This window comes from Anopheles marshallii, chromosome 2 (genome assembly GCF_943734725.1).
Source record: "Anopheles marshallii chromosome 2, idAnoMarsDA_429_01, whole genome shotgun sequence".
Taxonomy (NCBI): Eukaryota; Metazoa; Arthropoda; class Insecta; order Diptera; family Culicidae; genus Anopheles; species Anopheles marshallii.
Window position 1 is genome coordinate 38180096 of NC_071326.1, and position 25648 is coordinate 38205743.

Consider the following 25648-nt stretch of genomic DNA (forward strand, 5'->3'; position numbering starts at 1 on the left):
AAGATTGTAATCCCTCTGGACGGTCGTTTTTCATGTTTTGTTTTTGTTTAACATCTCCCTCGGCGCACCATCTGCGCGTAGGTACCGTACGAGACGGAAGTGCTGGAAAATGCTCAACCCGGTACGACCATATTTGACGGCATTCTCGTAACGGACCGGGACACGGTGGGTGAGAACTTGGACGTATCCTGCATTCCACAGCCACAGAATCCGGACGCTTGTGAAAAGTTTGCCATCGAGGTGACGGAGAGTCAGCAGGATCGGTTGACCGCGGCGGTTGTACTGAAGGAACCGCTCGACTACAACGATCGCATGATCTACCAGGTGTTGCTGGATGCTAGTGATGGGTTGTACAATGCTTCCGCTGGGTTGGAGATTCATGTGCGTGACGTCCAGAACGCTCCGCCGGTGTTCCAGGGTTCGCTGGCAGCGGTGATCAACGAGGACAGCCCCATCGGTACGCTTGTGATGGTGATTCAAGCACGAGACGGTGATCGTGGCCAGCCACGCAAGATAGTGTACGAACTGGTGACGAATCCGATGGATTACTTCTTGCTGGACAAACACACTGGGGAGCTGCGTACGGCGAAACCGCTCGATAAGGAAGCATTACCGGATGATACTGGACTAATCATACTTACGGTTAAAGCTCGCGAAGTGGTAGATGGTGTACCGGGGAACGACAATCTGACGGTCGCCACCACCCAAGCATCCATAACGATACGCGACGTGAACGATTCACCGCCGATGTTCAACAAAACGGAGTACTTTGTGTCGCTGTCGGAAAACACCGCACCGGGCACGCCGCTACCGCTCGAGATCAGTGTGCGCGACCCGGATGTGGGTGAGAATGCGGAATTTTCGCTCCGCCTCAACGACGTCTCGAACGTGTTCGATGTCGAACCGAAGCTGGTCACGGGCTCGTCGCAGATAAGCATCCGCGTCGCTAATGGCACACTCGACTACGAGAATCCGAACCAGCGCAAGTTCATAGTGCTGCTGATAGCGGAAGAGACCAAAACGCACCCGAAGCTATCGTCGACGGCCACGCTGACCGTGTCAATAACGGATGCGAACGATAATAGGCCAATCTTCGAGCAGGATTCCTACTCCACGACCGTATCCGAGACAGCCCATCCGGGTCATCTGATAGCGACGATCACGGCGCGGGATCTTGATTCGGGTCTGTACGGGGATCAGGGCATACGGTACTCGCTGTCCGGTACGGGATCGGAGCTGTTTGCCGTGGACGCCATTACGGGTGCCATCTCGGTGGCCGATTGTCCGGTGCCGGTCGCCGGCTCGCAACCGGTGGATGGATTGGTGGTGCGGCGTCGTCGCCAAATACCAACCCTCTCGGATCTGCAGCGCGACTATCCGGACCGGAATCATCTGAACGCGTCGGCCCGGGGCGTCGAGTACATGACGTACCGCATTGTCAACAGTGGTGAATCAAACGAATTTCACGACGTCAACGTAATCGCACCGCCGACAATATCGACACTGTACGATAGCTTCGAATCGACGACGGCGGACGTGTCGGACGACCTGGACCTGCCGACCACGGCCCGTATCGAGCAGTTGCACACGAACGATATACAACACCCGCGGCAACCGGTTGGTCCCGGGAAGGCACCCTGTTTGGACTACGAAACCCAATCGGTATACTACCTTTCCTACCGGGCGACCGACGACGAAGGCCGTGGACAAACATCCGTCGTATCGGTACGCATCAGTTTGCTCGATGCAAACGATTCGCCGCCGGTGTGCGAAAGCCCACTCTATCGGGCGTCGGTCGACGAAGGTGCGGCAGTGTTCGAGCCTCCGCTCATCATTAAGGCACGGGATCCGGATGTCGTTTCCGAAATCAACTACCGGTAAGTACTGGTGCGACCCATTTTGATTGGGTTGCGACGGAATGCGGAGTACATGCGAGTCAATCTATTTATTCGAACCGGTCCCTGTTTGCCTTCGCTTCATTCCGCAGCATCATCGGTAACGAGGCCGTCACACGACATTTCGAAATCGATAAACGCACCGGGCAGCTGACGATATCGAAATCGGTTGCGCTCGATGTGAACCATCTGAAGTCGGAAAATGTGTTCTTTGGCGTTGAGGTGAGTCTATTTTCTGCTAATGTTAACCTCCGTTGGGTGCTGTTACGGTGACTCACCATACCCGTGTTGCTATACGGTCAGTGAGTACCCGTAGTCCCTACCGGGTCATTACTATATCTAATTAGAAATTCCTCTTGATTAACATTTTCTGCACGGTCGTTTGAACATGGCCGACCTAGTTGCACTAGTTATGCAGCCATTGAACGCAAAGAGGGAGACAAAAGCATCGATAATACCTTACCGTGTTTCGGATCGTTCTGAACTATTTCTAACCTTGCGCTTCTGTTCCAGGCTACCGACGGGCTGTACACGACGCTCTGCAACGTGAACATCACCATCCGAGATGTTAATAACCACGCACCGCAGTTTGCTCGGGAAAACTATCTCACCTCTATCGAGGAAAACTTTCCAATTGGTAAGTTGTTTCGCTCGTGCCCCGGTCTTACCGGGGATTCTTCCATCTTTCGAACGCTAACGTGTGTACAGTAGCCGAACGAAGGCGGTTCTAATGGTGTCCATAATAATGCTTGCCAATGGTGGGAAAATCAAGCGAAGGGACAAGAAGCAGTCTCTGTGGTCAAAGTATTTAAGTTCACTGTCACTGCTGTTTGTCATTCGGAGAAAGTTTTCCCGCCAGTGCTTATTCTATTGCACATCGGGCGAAGTTGAATCTTGTCCCAACTGTGAACTGTATTTGGGAGTACGAGTTGAACTGTACGCTGTTGTGGAAACAATACCGAAATGTGGCAAATTTGAGCTTACCTATCTAAATATTGATTATTAATGTTTCTCCATACGGTGAATGAAATTGGCGGTTACATTCGAACCACTGCCGTATGAATTTGTAAACAACTTGAGTTTATCAACATTTTCGTGCCGTTCTCGTAGTCACGGCATGGTTGAATGTTATTGGACTTTACTCATCAAAGAACTCGTCAAAAGATATTAATCCTATCGAGCGTTATTGGATGGCTTGTGGTTCGTCTGCTCGGGCCCGCACGGGTATCGATCGAGATTTATCTCTACCGGCGCTCGAATCAATTTTGTCCTTCGTCCTCGTTCCGGGGGTGCGGTTGATGCTAAAAGTAGAGTCAAGTTTACTTAACATCAACGTTTCCATGTTTTAATGTCTGATCAACGGAAGCGTATCACATTTTCTGTTGTCTGTGCCGGTTGCTCAATACCATTTGGTATTGAGTATTAAAGATGCTTGTAGCAGTTTCATAACATTTCTATTTAACTACACAATTTAATTTTTTGGTTTTATTCAATTTAACATTGAGCATTTGCTGTAAGCTTCTCAAGTTTTTTTTCAATTTCGTAAAAGTGTTCGCGCTGGAATGGTACAGTTTAAACCTTTTCTCAAATCTTCTAACATTGAACTATAAAAGCATGTAGATAAAGGTGTGTACTTTTGCAACATGAACTCGAAAAGATCCTGACATCGGGACGAATTCTACATCTACATCTGCAATTTAAAAAGATTCCAAAAATGGTTTCAATTTTACCGTTTGAAGCCTAGTTTGTGGTAATTATAAAGGGTTTTCAATTTCTACTCGCAAAGTTGGAGTCCCTTCCGGATTCGATATAAACATTGACAAAGCTACCAGTGTGTAAGTTGAAATAGTTTAACGTGTCAGATTTTCCTGGTTGCATTCCAGTATAACTTTTCTACTTGAATTCGTCAGTTCTACAAATGTTAACATAATATTTGCTGCTGTTTATACATACATTTATCCATTTTACTCTTCCACTTCAGTCCTGTTAAGTCTAGTTAATCCAAATAATTGATTTTATTCTTCTGTTTCTCAATCAATTTTCCAGGAACCATAGTTGAGCGCTTACAAGCCATCGATTTGGATACCGGAATAAATGCGGAGATCAGGTAAATTTAAAATTTCGTTTACCCCACGCTTCCTGAACTGTATCGAAAAGGGGTGGTTTTGTTTCCCTGGCAAAACCGGAATCGATCCGAACGAGAAAAGACCTATAACCAATTTTCGATCGATTGTACCGGTCGGCCCGACCGGTCCTGGGCCTGTCGTTGTGCACTGGTTCGAAGGCTATAAAAATAAATTTTTAGAATAACTTGATTATTTTATCCTGCTTTACCCGTGTTTTCAACCCGTTCCCCCTTCTGAATGCCTGCGCGTCTGCCGCCAGCAGAAATGAAGAAACGGATTGAGAAGCGCCGGCTTCATGTGCCGAAGGAAATCTCGTTGGAAGCCGGATGGTACGCTAGGAGAAAATCGTTCGATCATGAACGGAAGCGATCCAATCACGGTTGGGGGAGTGCGGGAGATGGCCGGGGTAGAGAGCATGGGAAAGGTTATGCTGTAAATGCGAATATATGACCTAAACCTTTCCTTGTTTTACCTTTATTTATTCATACTGCTACGCCATACGAAGGCAGCCAAGCTACTGACGTTGTTGGATACTGCTTCATCGATACTTTTCAATTTCTCCTCCTGTGCCGCAGCTTCCGGTCGAGAACCATAGCGTGCGACTCCGGTTGGGTTGCAAAACGACATCAATGTCCATTTTATTCGCTTCCGTTTCCGCCACTCCCGTGGCTTCAGGAAGGGAAGCTTTGGATCAGGAATGCATGAACACCATACCTCCCCAACCACGACACCGGAGTCTGGGTCGGGTGAACGACAGCCATGATGATGGTTATGATGATGAAGATGATGGTGTTTATTGCAAATGGGAAAGTTCATGGTATTGATTACACCGAGAGCGAAAGAAAAAGCTCAAAGCAAATGGTTGAAACATCCGTTAAATACTCATTCCGGTCGTTCATCGGTTGAATGTTACTGCTCAACAATATTTTTTCTTCATACAAGGTATGATCGTATTTTTTTTTTGTGATAATCCTCAAGGATTGCCTTAATCTCGTCTTAATTAGCTGTGGCTAGTGTACGGACACTAGAAGTTACTTGAATCTCCCTCGAAAGTATATTAAACCGTGGAGGTTAAGGATATGTTTGGGTTCTTAAACGAAAAAAATAAGTTTGGTAAATAGGTATCAAACACAACCTTTAAACCACCATATCAGGAAGAATGAGGAAAATTGTATCATGAATTATCCTTTAGTTTTTAGTTTTAAAACACAAACAATAAACAAACAATTATTATTATGTTGTCAACTTTGGCAGTAGTTGATATGGTTTTCCAAATTTATTTAATTTATTTTATTTAATTTTAAAATCTCTAAAAGCTTCTTATGTAGGCCCTATCGTGTGAAACTGACACTTATAGGAATCTTTTAGTGATTTTCAAAATAAATGAAATAAATATAATAACGAAGGCAACAGAAGAAGAATCTATTAGCCGCGTTCGAGGGTAACATGATCCGAAGGATTTTTGGCTCTCTGTGTGTAGAAGAACAATGCAGAAGTAGCTTTACGAGTGTACAATGAACTAACTATCGTGCAGCGAATTAGACTCGCCAGGTTACGGTGAGTTGGTCTTATCAGTAATGTTCTTTTAAAGCATCTACATTGACATAGGCGGTGTGGTGGTCCTAAATTAGCTGGCCTAGTATGCTCGGGATATTGAAATATCAGGCGACGGGGCATAACCCTGATAGCAAGTCAAGAACCCGATACCATTGAAGCGCCGGATAAGTAACAATCCGTTAATTGCAGACCATCTTATATTAGTGAGCAGTGAAACAAAAAATCATCCCAGGGAAGATGGAGTTTAATAAGAATCACGTGTTGCTGAAATTTTAGATTCTAACATTTTAACTTACTTACTTATCCGACGCTACAACCAATTCCAGTTCATAGAGTGCTAGATGAGGAAGGGGGCGCATCAACGCCATCACTCCATCTTAATTTTGACCTACCACACCTCCTCTATCCAGGACCTGACGTTGCATTATCGTAATTTTGCACACTGTTACGTTTCCCTCTTTGATCCACGAATCGGACGAACGCTCCCTTACAAAGTGTTTCATGCGGAATGAAATCTTTCCCGCTAGAGTGCGTAATCACTGTCAAAAACAGCGCTTCGGGTGGAGCTACTTCTAATAGACCGCTTATTTGGTAGGGCGAGAACGGTATGCTTGGTTTTATTTAAATAATTACTTGACTCCATACTACGATGGTGACCACTTAGCTTGTCTAGTGCTTGATCCGCCCTTTTAACTTCTTCTTTTTTACCGGCACAACATCCTCAAGAGGTCTGAGCCTGCCATTTCTAGTGCAAATTTCTAGTCTGTTTTTTTACTTTCTTCACCCGTAACTAGATAGCCAGCCCTGCGTGTGGAAGGCGATGATACTAAGTATGATTAATAAACTAATAAACACATGGAGTAATAAAGACATTATTACTTTTTGAAGTTTGTTCAAAAATGCTTTAAAATATAATGATTTAAAAACGCTGCAATTAAATTAATTTTTCAATGTCAGATAAAGCATGTCGTGTAGAAAACTTTCATAATTACAAACTCGCTTTGTACACATGGGTCCCGGTAATTTGTGTACCGATCGAAATCATGCAACCATTTGGTAATTATTTCACAACATACAAGATTACCCGTGTTTCGTATATACATTGCAACATGTTTGAACTATTTGCTAACCGGATGCAATCCGGATGCCGGTACAAGCGACAACATGGTTTTCGGTGTATACCGGTTAGGGAAAAGCCCCAGGAAAAAGGGGATCAGAAGCGGCCGAGGTATCAGTAAACCGATGCTCGAGCATCGATTTTGCTGTTGCAGTCGCTGTAAAATCAATACCCAGTGGATGGCATGCATAAAAATTCGCATCTGCATACACAGCCCCGGTGTGTTGCGCAGTGGAAAATTGTCCAAAAAAAGTGCAAAACGGAAGGGACGCGGGTGACCGGAAAACAATAAAAAATGTACCACCACCCGAAACTATGAAAACAAGGAAACAAATTGTACGATCGAACGCAACGTGAGCTATGAGATGGAATGGAAGCGAAAAATGAAGCGCAGACACTACAGGTGCACCGAGGCTTCACGTAATTGAGTGGGTCGAATCAAACCAGCACTGAAAGCGAGCGAATGAGAGAGAGAGAGAGAAACAGAGGCACTAGAGCCAACTACATCGACGTAAATACAGCGCACAGCACCGCTTTGCCAGGTACACCGGTGTCCGGTTGCTACAGTAAGTCCGCTCACACCGCGGTGAGTTTGTTCGCATAAATTACGTTAAATTTTAATCAAATTCTTGTTTAGATTTACGAGAAATGGAACAAATTGAACGGCCCACGAAAGGATTTTCGTGCGAGCGCGGCAACTTTCCGAAAAATACCGATCATAAAGAGGGATAAATCTCGTTCCGAGGGTAAACCGATGATGAACCGGCTGCTGCACGGGTAAGGGCACCAGAATCAGCGGGTTAAATAAGATTAAAGCAAAACAAAAAAAGGGGAATGAGGTTGCGCAAAACTGGGCAGGCAGAAAGAAGCTTTGCTACGTTCATCATTACCAACCTGCTTTTCGTCCTGCTTGACCGTGGACCTAAATTGTGTGTTCGCGTTTTGATTGCCTCGAAAAGCTTGAAAGCTTCTACCTCGTTGCTAGCGATGGTTGAGGCTCTAGATAATATCATTTAATGTGAGAACTTGTAGCTGGGACGCGTTGCGTTCTTGGGAAATTTGATGAACAAACGCCGTGTCCGTCAGTGGGTAGTTAAAAAGAAAATGTAAAACTTTTTACAGCTTATCGCGTAAAGGGTTACACTAAGAGCAGAATGCTTTTAGTTGTAAAAACGGGTTTGTAGCTGTTTTGGAACATTTCCCGAGCAGGTTTTTGGGTAATGAATTTGTGAGGCTAAATCCGTGCACGTGGCGTGAAACATAAAACATTGGAATATTTTTCGATTTGCTGTCGATTGGGACGATGGAGCGGATAGAAGAAAACGACATCCGACGCTCCTATTGTTCCACCCGTTAGGATAATATTCTGTCCGTGCTGCAACCTCAGATCATTAATTAGATCAGTTTTCTTGGTTTGATTTTGTTTCTTTTTGTCTCTCCCGCTTTTGCTGTTTTGTTTGCCACTGTTCCAGGGCGAGCTGGCACACCCTGTTGAATTTTAATTAGGCTAGCAGCACCAAATCCTCATTAAATATGCAAACGATTTCGGCACAAGTCGATTTGAAATTCGCTACTCACTTTCAATTTGCCGCCGGTTCCGTTTTTTGCTCTAATTGCATTCGTTAATGCAATAAAGGTGAGATCGGTAAATTTGTTGCCGCGCGGAAGATTCTGCCCCGAGCCATAATGGGGTGGGAAAAATACACCCTTAACAAGGTGTGCACTGTTCTGGCGGCTATTTCTATACCAGTTTTACGTGTTTATTTGCTTTGATTGGGGTGGTTAATTTGAGTGACCCGTTTGTTTGGCTTGTCCCATTACAGATATCGCATCCAGCAGGGTAGCTTCGATGACTTTACCATCAACAATACGACCGGTGTGGTTAGCATTGCACGTAAGCTAGACTACGATCGGCGCAACACGTACCAGATGGAGATCGTGGCCTCAGACTCGGGCACACCGAGCCTATCCGGTACGACAATGCTGACGGTGAGCATCATTAACAGCAACGATAAGGCACCGTACTTTACGCCCACGACGCAACGGGCCGAGGTGAGTGAGGATGCACCGATTGGGACGCTGGTCCACACGCTCGTGGCCGTTGATCCGGATGTGGCATCGAGCGAATCGCTTGACTACGCCGCCACGGAACCGATTACGGCGGTCGACAAGAACGGGAAGGAGGTTGGCGAGATGGAAGACTTCAAGGATATGTTTATGATCGATCGTTCCGGCAAAGTGTACGTTAATCGGCGTTTGCTCCGGGATAGCTTTGCGGTAAGCAGTGCTTTGTTGTTCAATAAGCTTCAGTTGCTAATTATTCAAACTTGTTCGTGTCATATTACTGTTGTCCGAAAAAAAAAAACACATCCAGGTCATCCGTATCACCGTACTCGTCACGGATACGACGGCTCCATCGATTCAACAGGGCGAAGGATTACTCATTATCACGATTACGGACGTGAACGAAGAGCCACCGGTAAGTGCAATCATCAGTCCCATCAGTGCGGCAAATATATATGCAAAATCTCATGCTGTTTGTGTGGAAAAATCCTAGTCGTTTCCATTAACACGGCACAAAACATAAGCTAGTATAGTTCCAGATCATGTGTGTGAACTCAAACTATTGCTCGGCGAAAGAGAATTGCACATGAATTGTGCATAAAACGCATGGAGGTTGTCAGTAGCATATCGTGTTGAGTGAAATTCTTACGGTGACGCAAAATATGATCGATTGATTTGCAAATTGCATAACGATATCGTCTGTATGGCTGTTTTCTCGCGCTAGTGCTTTTAAGGAACTCGTTTAGAACCTCTCGGTGTACCATTCGTGTTCCGACGCGATATAAATAGTCTCGCTGCCTATAGCGCTTAATGCATGGTTGCTACTTTCCGAAGAAATAAAGTTCGTTAGCGTGTTGTGCAATGGGATGCATATAATTTTCACACTCGATTGGCATTAGTGCTATCCGGTCCCACGAGTATGAAGCGTCACATAAAAGTTAGTAGAGCGCTCTGGCAGCGGTGAACGTTTGATGGGGTAGCTGGAAAGCAATGCAGGAAAATGGATCACTCCCAGTCGGTGTAGAATGGGTGGGCATGTGATTCTTTTTTCCATTCCTAACTATCGATTCCAATCGTTATGCCTCAATATGCTGGCTCACGTGAAGCTTGTATGGTTTCACAAATCTTCCGGACATGTACGATGTACTGAGAATTTTTATTGTTATAAACACATTTACTCCTGGGTCGCTTTCTATGCGTTTTGTAGAACTGCAAAAAAAGAAAATATTGGAACGATGGTGCAAACAATGAACAAACTCGCATCCACGAATGGAATGGAAAAAAATGTACAAATGTTCTATTACTGCTGCAATGCTACTATTTTTTCCACTTTGAGGTATTCGTTTTAATACTCTCTGAACGTTTTAGCGTATGTTAAAACCAATAATGTTTTTTTTTCCTTCCTGAAATCATAACAGCCAGATACATGCAACGTTTCAACGTTAATATTTCATTAATGAGCGTTTATATTTTTGAATCACAGTGTTGAAATAGTAAAAAATAGTCGAATATGCTCTCTCTTTCTTACTTTATTTTGCTCTCGCTATGTTCTCTCTCTTTTTAACTCCCTCTTTACGAATATGCTTTTGTGATCGATTAGCATACAACCGTGGGTTCAAAGATTTGACCGTAGAGGGTGCCACGATCAAGCACTGAAAGTAGTAAGGCCGAAGATTCTCGATCGCGCATAATATTTGCAAGGAAGTAAGCTAAAAAAATAGAAGGAGTATAATTTCTAGTTTTCCTTTTGTAAACGATATTTGAGACACGAATCCATGTCACAACAGTTTTGAAAGTAACTTCAAGTCATTCAATTAGTGCGGTTGATACACAATTTTTATTATCATAATAATATAATATTTCAGCTATTATAGATAGTAAAGTATCAAGCGATAGTCAGGAAAGCTTTGGTTAATCACACTGTTTATCACCAGAAAACTTTTCCGTGAGAGGCTTCAGGTGTTTCTTTCTAGTTTTCCGTGACTTCGTAAAAGCTATGAGTGCCGTCGAATCCGTTTTTCGTAGAAGGGATCTGAGATTAGTTACCAGTCCAGGCGTTTGAGGACCGGCACTGCTACCACTAAACTGCTCCGGGCGCTCAATTATCTCCAGTCACTAAACAAAAAAAAAACAGCATTTGAACCATTTTTATGCATCACGTTACGCTGGAGCTGGGATGTGCATCAGCTCTTTGCGTCACATCTTAAACCCCCGCAGAATGAAGTACGCGCAAGTTCTCGCGGATTGTTTTAATGTACGATAGCTCGTTTTTATCCCTGTTTACAATGCTCGCCGCTTCACCAAAGCACTGGAAAAAAATGAACATGCAGTCCAGTGCCAGTTTATATATATTAAAAAAAGAAAGCGTAGAACATGAGAGCACGACTAGGCGCACCATATAATGAAGCAATTTATTCCGGACGCAGTGGTTTACGCCGTCTTGTTGCCACTCGCCATCGGATGGGAGAACATTCCGTTTCTCACCATTTCTCATTTCGCCAGCATCGGGAGGCACCGACGCCCTCCAGCATGGACATTCCACTGGGAAGAAAAATTGCATCGCTTTTCGCTTTCTTTCATCGCGCTATTTTTATTTTTTCGTTGATTTTATTGTTTCGCTTTTTCTCGGCGGATCCAACACCCGGTCTTCTGCTGTGTGTGTGTATGTATGTATCGCATCGTGGTGGCAATGATGAACTCTTCGCAGCAGCGGAGTTTTCGCCATCCCGAGAAATTATGAGCAAATATTCCAATGCTATGGCCTGCTGGGGTTCTCACTTTCTCGAACCCGATAGTACACGCTTATGCGATGCATTTGGCAACGACAACAAAAAAAAAAAACAGGGAAGCAGTGCTTGATCCATGAGGGCACACTGCTACATGGAGAAGTGGTAGTGAGCAGGGACGTTTACGTTGCACGGTTTTAAAAACATCCGCCCGTGCTCGTTCTTGCGTGCTCTATTAAGACTGTATCAAGACAAATCGCGTCTCCACGATCTTTCCATTCCGTTTCACCGGTTACTTCCCCCCCCCCGGGGGTGGGTGGGCTGTCATCTTCACCGAGTGGAAATGAAAAAGCTACCGGCAAGGAAGATACTATGCACGGCAAAGCTCTCTCATCGCTCGTACATGACCCTGCCGAGCCACCGTGTAGTGAACCCATTAAAGTGGAACGTGATAGCGCACAAGGTTCTCCATTTACGGAAAGGATTTGTCCGCCGTATGGATCGCTCGCAAAGATGATACCCGCGCGAGAAGTCAGATTGTCTGCGTGGTTTTTTGTTTTCTTTCACTGTCGACTCTTTGACACGCCGAACAAACACTGGCACCTTTCGAGGTCGCGAGGTCGGGTCGTGGATGCATCGTACGGGTTCTTTTTTTCTTCACTGCATCAGATGAGCTAAATGAAACCAATGACATCGAGAAGCAGCAAACCCTTCTGGGTGACTCTTGAGAATATCCGTAACCGAGGTTACTTCACACCACTTCCGTTAATTACTGTTTCGGTCAGAGAGGTTAAGTAATGGTGGTAGAGAGCGAGAGCGAGTGCACATGACAATGGTTGGTGAGAGGTCGCCCATAGATTCACGTTAAACCAAAAAAAAACACTCTCATAAGAAGACACAGTGCCAGCGGTACAACGAGACTAGCATTGGCGGCAAACCGTTTGCTCTACTGACGCGTGAAAATTGTGCTTGAGAGTGCTTCACCTGTGTTATGACACAGGTGAAAAGTCTTATTATAACGTTGGATAGACGAGATGGCCTGCTGCACTGCAAGCTTCGCACTAATCCTCCGTCTGTCACGTGACGCGGGAAGACGATGGTGGTGTTAATATGCTGAAGTGTGTCTCCGAACAGGATCGAAACATATGTACAGTGATGCAATCTACGCCGAGGCTAATGCTAAAGGTTTCGCATTGCACAACTCTACCTGTGCATTTGATCTGAAAGTAGTTGAGCCACCGTTGATCTCTCGGCGTGATAAGGCACACTGCGAATATCGTCAGCAGTACGTTCAAGGGGACGTCATGAGCGAGTGTTCTTCGTGCCGATGGAAAAGTTTTAGTGAGCACAATTTTCCCTTAAAGCAAATAGTTCTATGGGAATATCCGCGGTGACCAGAGGAACGGTGCTTGTCATTTGTTCCCTTTGTAGTATTAGAAGACGTGATGTTGAATTCGTTTCACAGTAGAATGAAATATGTTGGGGGCAATCAGGATGCGGATAAGATTGTACTCACACTAGCTGTACCTACACCCCTGCTGAAGGGATAAATTCCCAAGCAATTGGAAAAATTTGACCTCCTCTTGCTGGCACTAATCTTTCCTCTTTATGAATCGAACAAAGTACAATCATTCCGGTACACCAGACCGTACCAGATGAAGACTCTTTCATCGACGTTCTGTAATTAATTCAAACAAAACTCTCTCGAGATTTTCAACCCCGAGTCCCATTGCCGTCCTTCTGTGGACACAACTGTACGGCAGCATTCATGCATGGGGGCCAGATCTGGTACCAAAATAGTAGCGTAGCTTATACCTTGGGAGTAAAAATATATCCAAAATCCCAAACGGCCTGCACCCATACTGGGAAAGGGTTGAATAATGCGCCCGGTTTGTGGTTGTTAAATGTTTGAGGGCTAAGGTCGCTTCAATGCTGTCTGCTGATACCGGAAGCACGGGTTTCTATGAAGGAATTGCTTCCACATTGCCTTTCAGTGATGAGATGAGGTTATACGGGGATGGTGCCTAAACCTAACCCGTCCAGACCAAGAACAATAGCAGTAAGATGAGGGCATTTTAATTATAATACGATTATGGGCTTTACCCACCGGTGAGGCTGGTTGGGGTTTTGAAATCGTACATGAAGCAAAACCCGTACCAGGAATTAAGGGTTGCCAGGAATGATCCAGGATATTAGAATGTTGGCCGCTCTCGGGAAACATTTTCAATCGATCCCATGTTTGTACACGAGCTCATCCGAATGTCTTGCTTGGTGTCCGTCAGAATTATTCAATGGTGAATAATTAATGTTCTCGTTCACAACTTCTACCATTCATACAAGCATGTGGGAGCGTTCGCCAGCCACTTGGTTTGGCTTTGCTTCGGTATCATCAGCACAAATAATGGAATATTCTTAAGAACCCATCTTTATCCACATTCGTCGTTTCACCAGACCCACATCACATGTCTTGTAAGCCGGCCTGAACCGGGTCGGTATCATGTGTGTAACGATGTGCGAAAGGGCATCGTACAAGGTGAGTCCTGAGTTTCGGTTTTGTTCAAGTTGCTCGATTCACATCGTGTCACTTTTAATTGCTATCTCGCAGTGTGGGTTTCCGTTCAATTCGCTCGTGCTTTCTTCGCAGGCGTAATCAAATTCTACCACTACCCGTGGGGAGTGGGGGCACGCTCACACTCGTCAAAGACATCACATTAATAATTATGAAATCATCTCTGTAGCTCTGTAGCTAATCCATTTAAAATTAGCAGTGATAAAAGCCAAGCATACAAACCCCCACGTAAAGCGGCGTCTCGTAGGTATTGTAGTGCGCGTGTGCGTTTGTGTGGTGTAGCTTTTCATAAGCCAGTCATTTTAAAGTCAGACTAAAGCCACCCACAAGCCACCCAACTTTATACAGTTCACGCCGATCCTTCACAACCGGTACACTTTCCCACGAGACACGAAAACTCAATCGATTGGCGTTTGCGGGAGGTATGGAAGTTGGGATCTAATTTGTTGTCACTGCTGCAAAACTACTTCACTGTGTCAAGCGTGCCGGATGATGCAAAACCACCCCCGGTTGGTATCGTTCCTTGGCGCACCACTGGGACCGCATCATGTCCCAAATCCGATCAAATCCTACTTGGAAATCCCGGTACAAAGGAGCCATGGCTGTCAATTTGAGTGTCGGGCTCGGTTACGCTGAAACTGTTTCCGTCCGCGAGGCACGTCCAGCAGGGCCGGGCTGGGCACCGGTAGCCTTGTGCAGTAGTGCTACTGGTGGCATTTTTGGGCAATAAGTGAGTTAATATATTTCACCGGGGCGTGCGTGCCTGCTCCATCCTATGTGGGGTGGGGTGTACTATAGGGTGTATCATTTGCATAAATGATAAGGCAATTATCAGTGTTTAACAGCGTTTTGGGTAGTAGGGTACCGATGAGTAGCAGTGGTTCGGTTTGTAGTATGTTCGTTGCCTACAACGAATAAGGAAGGACTCGGGCATTAGTTCGAGCTTAAATTTAGGTTTGCTGTGGCACGGTTTCGACGAATCCAAACGACAGCAAGGTTCCAGTATCTGTATAGGCCTTTTAGCAGATTTATAATAGTGACAAAGTTTGATACTTTTAAAGCGGTTTCTAAAACTTTTTCTCTAGGACAGCATATTCTAGTTACTGCAAACGACTAGGCGTCTCCATGACAGTTGCGAAGAATATTTACTTTGTACAAGTGACTCCATTACTAATTTAACAATGTTTATCGTTGTTTGAGGTAGCTTTTAACTAACCTCAGTTGTATATATTTTCCTTTTTTGTGCAATTGTGCTATTATAAGTGAGGATTTTTGTTTTGATTATTTATGTGGATATGTCTGTTTTTTAAGAATGGCCACAAGTTGAATTGAACAGAACGGTAAGACTGTATTGCTTAAAAGAAGCATATTTGACTTCTAATAAATCTTGTATTAGAAAACCATTAAATCGTAGAAGAATCAAACCAAAAAATCTTTTTACACAAATAATAATTCTTCCATTCAGATTTTATTGTCCTCGACAGTTCGCACACTCGGAAGGAATGGGAAAAAGTAAATATATTCGTATTGAATCCGCTCAGCAGCAAAACCCATTCCGACAAATCGTTTCGATGATTTACTTCCGCTGCAAATGCAAATCACAATGCTGTCAATTCCGTCCGGCAAAACAAAACTGTCGTTACCCGGCGATGAGTCGTGTTTTCTCGGCACTGTTGCTATTTCTTTCCCATCCGGGCACAATAGATCTTCAGCTTCCTTTGTATGCAACAACGTATTCAGGATTTTGTCTTTTCAATGCTGCAGCAGGCAAATGGTGTGTACGTTTGTGCTGCTCGTTCGCAGTATTTGTCACTACGAGGTGGGACGGGTGGTTGGGAATGGAAATGGAAGGCTAAAAAACACAAGCACTCGTCCCTTCGAATGCATCCAGCAGCGATCGGATGTTCATCGTGTCATTGGAACATTCCTCCTGGAGCAGCCGATGATGAATTGTGAAACCCTCCGGGGGCTAACCAAGCATTGGTTGAGATATGTTCCTGGTAACATGTCGTTCGGTGCACACGACCCATCACAACTGACGGGTTGACGAAAACATTGAAGAGTACTATGTTTTTGACGCTCCGAAGAATGGCTTGATGGTGTACCTCATGCAGGACGTCCGGTTTGAACCACTTCTTTGTAAATACCATGTGCCATTACGGTATTGGAATGTGACAGAGCAGGTTAACTCATCGAAAATTGCTGTGCCAGCAATGTATCAAGGGGTCATGTTTCGGGTGTTCGGTGTGCAATATGTAGTTGCATTTCGATTCGTTTCGCTGTGGTTGATTGGTGTATTATTTGCGTACTGTAAAAGATTGTAAAGTAATTGTAAAGTCACACAATAATGCCACAACTTTAAGGACGAATATTTGATGTCTGTGGTGAATGACTTGAAATAATTATGTTTCCTTGATTTTTTTTTTCTTTCACGAAAACTTCAGGAAAAAATTTGAACAAAAATGAATCCCCAACGAAAACCTTACTTGGGATTGCAAATAGGTAGCCCGTAGTCGTACTTGGTTGAAGAAAAGAAACAATCTATAACTAAAACATAATCGCAATACATCTCACGACCACTCCCCGTCATTCATTCCAAAGCTGCATACACTTGGCTGTGGTTTACAATGCAACCAGTCACTGAATGGTACGGGGTAGTTCCTTGATTTATGCTACCGTCTGTGCCGTCGTTTATTTGTGATATCTCTCCGCACCAACAGTCGACCGCTATCGACCGAAGGAAGGACTTTTTTTTCCACACCAGCACCAGTGTCTGCGGTGCCTTCCGGAGTCATGTCTTGGACGACATTCTCGTTGTGCCCGTTATGGTACCGCATATTTCTTACCATTCCGTCACAGTCTGCTTGATGGCTTTTTCAGGCCATTATTCACAGTTTATTGCTGTCAGCAGAGGCACAATGATGACAACGATCGTGTGTTGGTTGTGCTGTGTGAAGTTCCCCGTATCGATAGCACCTACCGTATGCCTATCGTACCCAGGGCTACTCGTGTCGGTTGAGCACACATTCCGGTGCGGGCAGCCATCCCGTCTGCATCAGGTATTTTAACTCACCACCGACGAAGTCGAAATCCGAGAGCCGGCAAATGAGGCGTGCATGTATGCATGCATAAATTTGTGTGGAAATTTATTATATTACTTAAGGTGACGGCTACGTTTCAACCATTTGTCAATCCATCTTCGGTGCATTCCATTACTGTTCTCATCTTCGTACATGGCTGTCTAATCCCGTACCTTGCCTTTCGATCGTTTCGTTTCATGATCACCGACCGACACCGATAGCTCTTTGCACCACCGTGGACACCGGAGAATCCGCACTATCATTACCAAGTGGTAGAAGAGCAGCCAATCGGCACCATCCTGACGACGGTTCAAGCAACAGATGCCGACTCGACGATTGCCGAATACCGGATGACGGAAAACAGCTTTTTCGAGATTCACAACACCACAGGTAAGAACCACTTGATCCTAGGATGCCTTTAACTAGATGCCGTTGTGCAAAAACAAACCACACGCAACGAGGCAAAAGCGACAGTGATGGGATGCGTATTTGAAGTTCGATCGAACCGAGACGCCAAACAGAAGGTCAACGAAGTTTATTCCGGGTGGGGTGTTATATTGATTCTTGACAAGGCTCACCGTGTCTTTGCAAATACATCGGGATACAATGGCCAACCGCAGGCAATATCAGTGTGGGGCAGGAACCATTAACAGGCCAGTGATAAGATAAGGAAATCATTCTGCGTGACTTAACGCTCGGTCGGCTGTGCGTTAGTTCTGCACTTGCCTGTTGACCACTTATCGATTATTTATTGAATACTGACAGGATGCGCATTCACTCTGGTTCACATACAGTGTAGTACAGGGCACGGACACCTTGCATCCTGGCCGTGTGTAAGCTTCCGCCTTATCACCGCAACCAGCCAGGTGAAGGTATATCGTAAATTTATCTTCCATAATTGTCGTTTGAACGTGCATCTGTTTCCTGACGCGAATGCAATGAGAAAGACCGTACGGTCCCGCTTGTGTTCCTTCTCTCGCGTGCACCCGTGGCATACCTTCACATAAGTTTAACTGAAACAATAAATTAGTAATGTGTATAATGTCACCAAACGGCTTCCCGACAGAGCGTCAATGGCAAACTAGGGTTAGTTAATCGGTTTAATTAGTTCCGGTTGTTCATTGAACGCTTCACGCTGTTAGGTGCGGAACTGACTGGTGTACTGTAACATGTTACCTATGAAGCATTGATTGTTATGGCTAGTAGTGCTAGGGATTTTAGTTTTGTTTATTTTAAATATATTATTTAACTGTATCAATGGTCCAGAATTAACAACCAGATGCATCTGCGAATTAGCTATGGATTAGCGTACCCAAAAATCATGTCCATCATTGTATGCCTTTTTGTCTGCTGCTGTATGCAATTTCGTTACGACTTTTTGATTGGTGCTCAACATTACGTTAAAAACTTTTTAAATTCTTCTAGAAGATTGATTTAAAAAATCTAAAATACATGTCAATTTGAACCCATTATGATGAACTTTACAGTGCTTCCAGATAATCTTTGAGACTAGTTGCAGAATACGCCCTAATATCAACTAATCTTGAAAATGATTAAAACCTTTGCGAGTTAAGATCGATTTATCTTTTATTTGGCAAGATGAAGCAGAATTATGATTTTTTAATATACATAAGCTTGTTTGTTCTTTATTAATACTAAGATATAGAATGATTTTGCGTTCTAACATATATAAATCATTTCATTGCCACTGTTAAAGACAAAAACATTTGCTAATTTTTACCATTTTGTACTACCGCGAATGAGATATCCCTTAAAATCTACAAAAGTGCAATTATAAAACGTTAATACTTTACATCCAAATTATCATTGAAGTATATTGAAAGTGGTCGAAAGACAGAGTTCCAGTATTTCGTACAGGTTTCGTAAATTATAGCTAGAGTTTATGCTTCGGAGACTTGTATCAAAATCGTATGGCTAAAAAAGAGCTGATTTTTTATGTATTAGAGCATTCAAGAAAAAAATTCCTTAAATTTAACTTACGGACAATAATGACATTTTACTGACTATGACAAAATTTAAAAAATTGGATGATGATTGGATGGATAACACATTTACAAGATAAATACTCAAGAAGAGATAAAAATGGGGTTTGAAACATGCAATAATATGCAATAATATGGTATTATGCATTGAAATATTAGTCACATACTTTGAATCGCGCAGTATAAAACGATAAGAAAATATATAAATTTCGAATCGAACGATTCGAATTATTTAATCGATCAATAGGGAGCTAAAACAAAACCCAAACAATACCATTCATATGAATCGTATATTAGCTTGCAAATAATAAGTGCCAACAGTTTTGCTCGGAACAACTTAATCCGTTGTTCCATTATCGACAGCACACAAAGCCCTCGATGCTGACGAACTCTAATTCCACCGCAGCATTTGTCAAACAGTCCGTTGTTGTGCGGATTAATTTTCAATAACAGCACAGTCTGGTGCCGTTTAGTGCTCAACCTAGTTCAAAGGACGATCAAACATTGGCATATAGCATCGCAATTGTTTCGCTTCATCACTTCGCTGTTCCTGCCCATTCCTGTGTGGTTCGTATCACAAATGGAGCCAAATCGTCACCTAATCTGATGCGGCATCAACGAATTAACACAGCACGACCGATGTACGGTGCAACACCTCCAACCCTTGCTAGCGCACAACGGGTGCGAATGCACGCTAAAATTGTAATTATTTTATCATTTTAACCTGATCATAACGGATGCAGTACCGAACGGTTTCAACACACTCCATACAGAAGTCATGCCCGGCATCAACCCAATTGGCCAAGGCCGGTTTTCACTGTGCAGTGTGTATTCGAACCCATTTCGCTGAGCATAACAATAGCGCGCGGAAGTGGTGCGGTACGAACTGATAATTTATTATATTTCATTTCCTACCATGGGCCACTCACGGGCCACGCAATGGGTATGGGGTGCGAGAGTTATGAAGCGTTAATGACCAAATGCAGCCATCCTGCACGGACGGGCGCACAATATTGTGTGTTCCGAAATGTGCCGGCCCGCGTGCAATTTGTGAGTGCATTTGTTGGGGGGTGATGCACAATTTGACATTCTAATTATGTGGCGTGAAAAATTAACGCACCACTAAACTAACGCACGCGTTTTGCCAAAACATTTCGACTTATCCTTGCAGGGCTGGTGCGGAGCAAAGCGCGGATTGACTACGAGGTATCGCCGATGATAAAGTTCAACGTGTCCGTCGTCGATACGGGCGTACCGCAGCTTACCTCAACGGCCCAGTTCACGGTGGACGTGGTTAACACGAACGACAACGATCCAGAGTTCGAGCTACCCGAGTATATGCTGCAGGTGCGGGAAAACAGCCCGGTCGGGACGTTGGTCGGCATGGTGCGGGCCCGTGATGCCGATGCCGGTCTGTACGGTCAGCTGACGTACACGATCGTGGGCGATCATAGTGGGAACTTTGGGATCGATCCGGACACCGGTGCCATCACGGTACACAACGCATCCGCACTCGATCGGGAGGCGGAACAGGAGGTCAGCCTGACGGCGATTGCAACGGATCGTGCCCCGGAAGGAATGAGACGGTCCACTACCGCCCCGGTGCAGATACGGATACTGGACGAGAACGATAATGGGCCAACCTTTTCGCAGCAGATCTACCATGCAACGGTGGCGGAGAATGCGGCACTCCATCCACCGGCGGCCATTTTGCAGGTGCGTTAAGAATAGCACTCACTTTCAGTTGATCTCAACGGTCCATAGCCGCCTGTCATGTTTTAACGTTTGTGTTCGTCCGGTTTTTTTTGTTCGTTTGTTTGCAGGTAACGGCGACGGATCCGGACGAGGGAGCAGCAGGAGACGTTAAGTATGCCATACTGTCGGATAATGTCGGGGGAATTTTCCGGCTGGACGCTAACTCGGGCATCCTTTATCCTGGGGCCAGTTTAATTGGAAAAAGCGGTAAGCTCACGGGGGGTGGGAGGTGGACAGCAAATTAGAATACTTACCCGCTGCCAACCGAGAGGAGGCATACAGGTGGCACACACCTTTCACAGACGACGGGGCGGGTCCGTGTGAGCGACGATCGATGATGACATCCTTTGCGATGGATGTGGCCATGTATATATCAATTTATTAGCCTACACCGTAATGGATGTTCCGCTTCGCCAGTGGCCCCTCGCGGCTTGTGATGCTTTCCTTCACTGACGATACTTATGTATGTGTCTGTGCTCCATTGCAGGTCAATACCGCATCGATATAGAGGCACGCGATGGATTAGGTTCGGGACCACACAACGATGCAGCCACAATAGTGATCGAAATCCAGAGCATCAATCAGCATCGTCCCGTGTTCATCATGCCGGCACTCTACAATGCGACGGTCGAAATTCCGGAGGTAACAATGCTCATCCAGTCCCGTGCACCGCCCACGCTACGCCATATCATGTCGCGTGCGCTTTTTTGTTTTGTACACGGCCGGTGTGGACGTTATCCGCAGCGTACCGTGTTTAATTGAGTTTTTCATTAAAATTCTATTGAAATTTTCACTCAAACACCATGCCCGGGCGTGTGAAGCCGCACCCGGATAGGTGGTAATATCGTAACGGGTGTGTTGCGTCACATGCATTGCGCTGGTGTCGATATCGCGCGTGGTTTAAATTAAAACGTTCAATTCGTACGGAGTACTCCTTGTCGGGCGTCGCTGCACAACGTGTGCGACCTTTCACTGTTGCAGCAAATAAGTGGTACATGGCTTGGGGAAATACTAGGCAGATGTGAGTGGGTGTTCAAATAGGGCCAGCTTATTGAATGTTGCCAACGGTGGAATGAACATCCGGCGATATCCCTTTCCCGTTCCTGAGTTATTTATTTCAATACGGAATAATTTAATTTCTGATGAGCTGAATTCATTTAACTCAAAGTCGAAGTTGAAATGACAACGGTTGAGTGAAGCTGTTGAGTTCATAATCAAGCCGTTCGAAAGTTGTTTACACTTCAATACCCTTAGATGAAATAGTTTTACTTAATTAAAGTGCTAGAAATATGTCAAGTTTTTAATTTTTGAGGAATGATTACCTTAACTATCAAATTTTAAAACAATTCATAGCTCGTCGTAGAAGGTCAACAAATTAATCCTCTTCTTCTCCATTCCAGAATCTAGCGACTCCCGATTATTTGGTGATGACTGTCAAGGCTACCGACAACGATTCCGGATCCAACGGTAAAGTGCTATACTATCTCCAGGTACGTTGCCCTATCTACACCCTCACGATGTTGCTCTTTTTCGAACGAAATTTGCAATCCTTGTCCTCTTTTGATTAGGTGAACAGTGTAAATGTGCAGGAAACTGAAGAGTTTAGCATAAACGAAATGTCCGGTGAGTTACGCATCCGCCGACAGCTGGACCGGAAACGCCAGTCACGGTACGAGCTGATACTGGTTGCCCGTGACCAGGGCACGCCCGCCTGGTTCGAAACGTTGCGCTTCCTCACGGTGTTGCTGGTAGATGTGAATGAAAACTACCCCGAATTCCCGGACGCCTCGAATCCGTACAAATTTTTTATCACCGAAAACGGTGCGCGTGATGTGCGGATCGGTAAGATACAAGCGTTCCTAGATAGTCCCAATCCGGCCATCTTCTACTACATGCTGCTCGGTAACGAGGATGGTGCGTTCTACGTGGATAAGACAAGCGGTGACCTGTACACGAATCGGTCCATCGATCGGGAGGAAAACGATATGTACGTGCTGTACGTGCTCGCCAGCAAGCAGTCCGATTTGTACGTTAGCGAACATGAGCGGGCACTGCTGTCGATGGAACAGCTGGAACGGAACGCTACCGTGGCGAAGGTGTGGGTGCACGTGCTGGACATCAACGATAACCCGCCGGTGTTTAAGCGGGACGTGTACTATGCCGGTATCAGCTCGAAGGCGTCGATCAACGAGCTGGTCACGATCGTTAACGCGACCGATCGGGATTTGGGTGTGAATGCTACGCTTGATTTGTTCATACGTGGGTCGTATCTGTACAAGTACGGTGCTAGCAAGACGACGGGAAGCATCGTACCGAGCCCGTTCGCCATCTCGAAGGAGGGCCGTGTGGTGACCGCCAACTACATGGCGGAGTACAATCAGGACCGGTTCGTGCTGGAGATTGCGGCGAAAGAGGTCGAATCACCGGAACGAGAAGCGGCGGCACGTGTGCACGTGTGGATCTTCAATCCGGAGCAGCTGGTGCGCATGATACTCTCGCGTCCACCGTCCGAGGTGCATCAGGATCGGGACGAGATCGTGTCGGAGTTGGGCAACGCAACGCAGCGGCTTATCATTGTGGATGAAATTCGCTACCATGTGGACAGTCTCGGGCGCATTCGTATGGACTGGTGCGATATGTACTTCCACGCGGTTGACATGAAGACACAGATGATCGTTCCGGTCGAGGAAATTCTGCGAGAAATTGATGCCAAATACGATTTTCTTCAGGTAGGCTAGAATGTATCATCTTTATCGGCAAGACCTTTATATCTGACACGTATTTTGACATTTGCTAGGATTATAATGCTGGATTCTCCATACTGAATGTGGTACCGGCATACGCTACAACTGCGCAGGATGAGTTTGATCTAGCTTTGGCAGCATTGATTGCGCTTTTGATTGTGTTGTTTGTTGGAGCGGTTAGCTTCATCGTGCTTTGCTGTTGTCTAAAACATTGGTAAGCTAAATTGTGAACTCTTCAATGAGCATTCTAGCTAAATCTGATCTGTTGAATACCCTCTCAGGTCTATCTCGATACCCAGCGAAACGAGACGGAAGGATGCACTTATCAAAAAGCAGATTATAGAAGATTTAAATACAACCGAAAATCCCCTGTGGATTGAACAGTAAGTACAAGCTCCGATACATTTTTGTCCCAAGCAAAATTACAACAGACATCACTTGGTAACTCGTTTCGCAGGAAGCTAAAGCTCTATGAAGAGCAGGAGCTAACAATGCAGGTATTCTCCGAGCCGGAAATGTCCCAGCAGCAGTCGATGAACAACTCGAACAGCGCCAACAGTACCCAAGATCCATCCTCGCAGCTTTCGCTGACGCTTGGCCTCGATCATCACCATCAGCTGCATCATCAGCAGACCCCACCGCATCTGTCCCAGCATCGGAGAGATTCGTACGATCTGTCACAGGCGGGTGATAACACGTACGCCACCATACAGCCGCGCAACTATGGCACCAACAATCTTAGTACGGTGCTGGGCAGTTCTATGGTACCGCCCGGCGGCTTAAGCTCGTCCGGTGTTACAAGCACCAGTGCAACGAGTTCTAGTGAGGTCGCCGACTATGCTACATTGCGCAACAGTCGGGCTCCTTCGGTAAGCAACCTGGATGCTGTTGGTTAATGTTTTACCACGCGTGCATGACTCACACCGTTGTATCGTTTCTTTACAGCAGCTGTTCGAATTCCGGGGTTCCACGTTTCAGGTGCAACAACCAGGCGGTACAGATCAGCCCGATTACGTGACGGAGCTTATGTAGGTTGCATCGACGGGCGAGCTTGCTCCATCCTAGTGTAGTAGAATAACTAATAAGTAGGGTTTTTGTAGTGTTCTTTTACTCTGACCTTCTAAACATTCCAAGAAGTCATAGGAGTGGTAGGAAATTCGCACACAGAACTGCAGTAGTCGTACATTGGTGGTTTGCAAAACAACCCGTCAGCGACCTGGACAATGACGGTAGCTTAGGAGAAAAGATAGCTGTACTAAGAAAGTGTAATAGTAATATTACCTGAACGTATCCGAGGGTCTAAAACGCACGAGCTCGTCAAGTTCGGAAAGAATAACACGAGAAGAAGAAGGAAAAAACAAGACTTAAGCCAAACTTGATGACGCACAAGCTCATGGCTGAGCGAATTACGAGATTACATGATAGAGACAATAAATAGATTTTATTGAGTTGGGTCGATATCGCAACGTATCAGTAGATTTGGCAGGGAACGCCTTCGGGACGGATTGAAAACCCCGAACAAAAAACAAAAATACAAGGTTCGACGGCATACGGGCGCTTGTATTTCTCCATTGAAGTCCTTGTTTGAATTCCCCCATCATTCGCTCACCCTTGCCGATCGTATGAAGGCATTGTGGATGCTTCTATCAATTAATTTATTTTCAATCATTATCACACCATTACCTCTATCCAGAATTAATCATTCTTTTCGTAGACCATTTATAAGCGTCCCGGGCGTGGCAATTGAGATGCATTTATTCCGTATTGTATTCCATTACGTCGTTTTTTTTATACCTCCCATTTGGCTTCGATGCACCATTGTACAACATCATTGTTAAACATGGCACGGTGGAACGGTGCAACATGTCACCCGTTAGCCGCTCGATTGGTGGTCAATTCATTAGCGTGCGCAATTTTACGCTTCATGCTCATTATTCTTTCAAACCATCCCATTGCATGCAAACCGATAACGAGAGCTCTGCGGTGGCAAAATTAATGTGAAGGAAAAATAG

At 45.1% G+C, this 25648-nt stretch overlaps 1 protein-coding gene across 1 annotated transcript in view; it reads left to right on the forward strand.

Annotated features, from left to right (window-relative positions):
• Nucleotides 1–24668, forward strand: part of LOC128709771 (cadherin-87A) — a 58148-nt gene extending 33480 nt beyond the window's left edge. The window contains exons 4-19 of the mRNA XM_053804789.1: nucleotides 82–1877; nucleotides 1988–2117; nucleotides 2409–2532; nucleotides 3942–4002; nucleotides 8519–8972; nucleotides 9070–9174; nucleotides 17356–17524; nucleotides 20309–20853; nucleotides 20961–21099; nucleotides 21380–21534; nucleotides 22293–22382; nucleotides 22461–23621; nucleotides 23690–23850; nucleotides 23918–24019; nucleotides 24094–24505; nucleotides 24582–24668. Of these exons, the coding sequence (XP_053660764.1) occupies nucleotides 82–1877; nucleotides 1988–2117; nucleotides 2409–2532; nucleotides 3942–4002; nucleotides 8519–8972; nucleotides 9070–9174; nucleotides 17356–17524; nucleotides 20309–20853; nucleotides 20961–21099; nucleotides 21380–21534; nucleotides 22293–22382; nucleotides 22461–23621; nucleotides 23690–23850; nucleotides 23918–24019; nucleotides 24094–24505; nucleotides 24582–24668 (5691 nt within the window). The remainder of the gene's footprint in view (nucleotides 1–81; nucleotides 1878–1987; nucleotides 2118–2408; nucleotides 2533–3941; nucleotides 4003–8518; nucleotides 8973–9069; nucleotides 9175–17355; nucleotides 17525–20308; nucleotides 20854–20960; nucleotides 21100–21379; nucleotides 21535–22292; nucleotides 22383–22460; nucleotides 23622–23689; nucleotides 23851–23917; nucleotides 24020–24093; nucleotides 24506–24581) is intronic.
• Nucleotides 24669–25648: the final 980 nt, after the last annotated feature.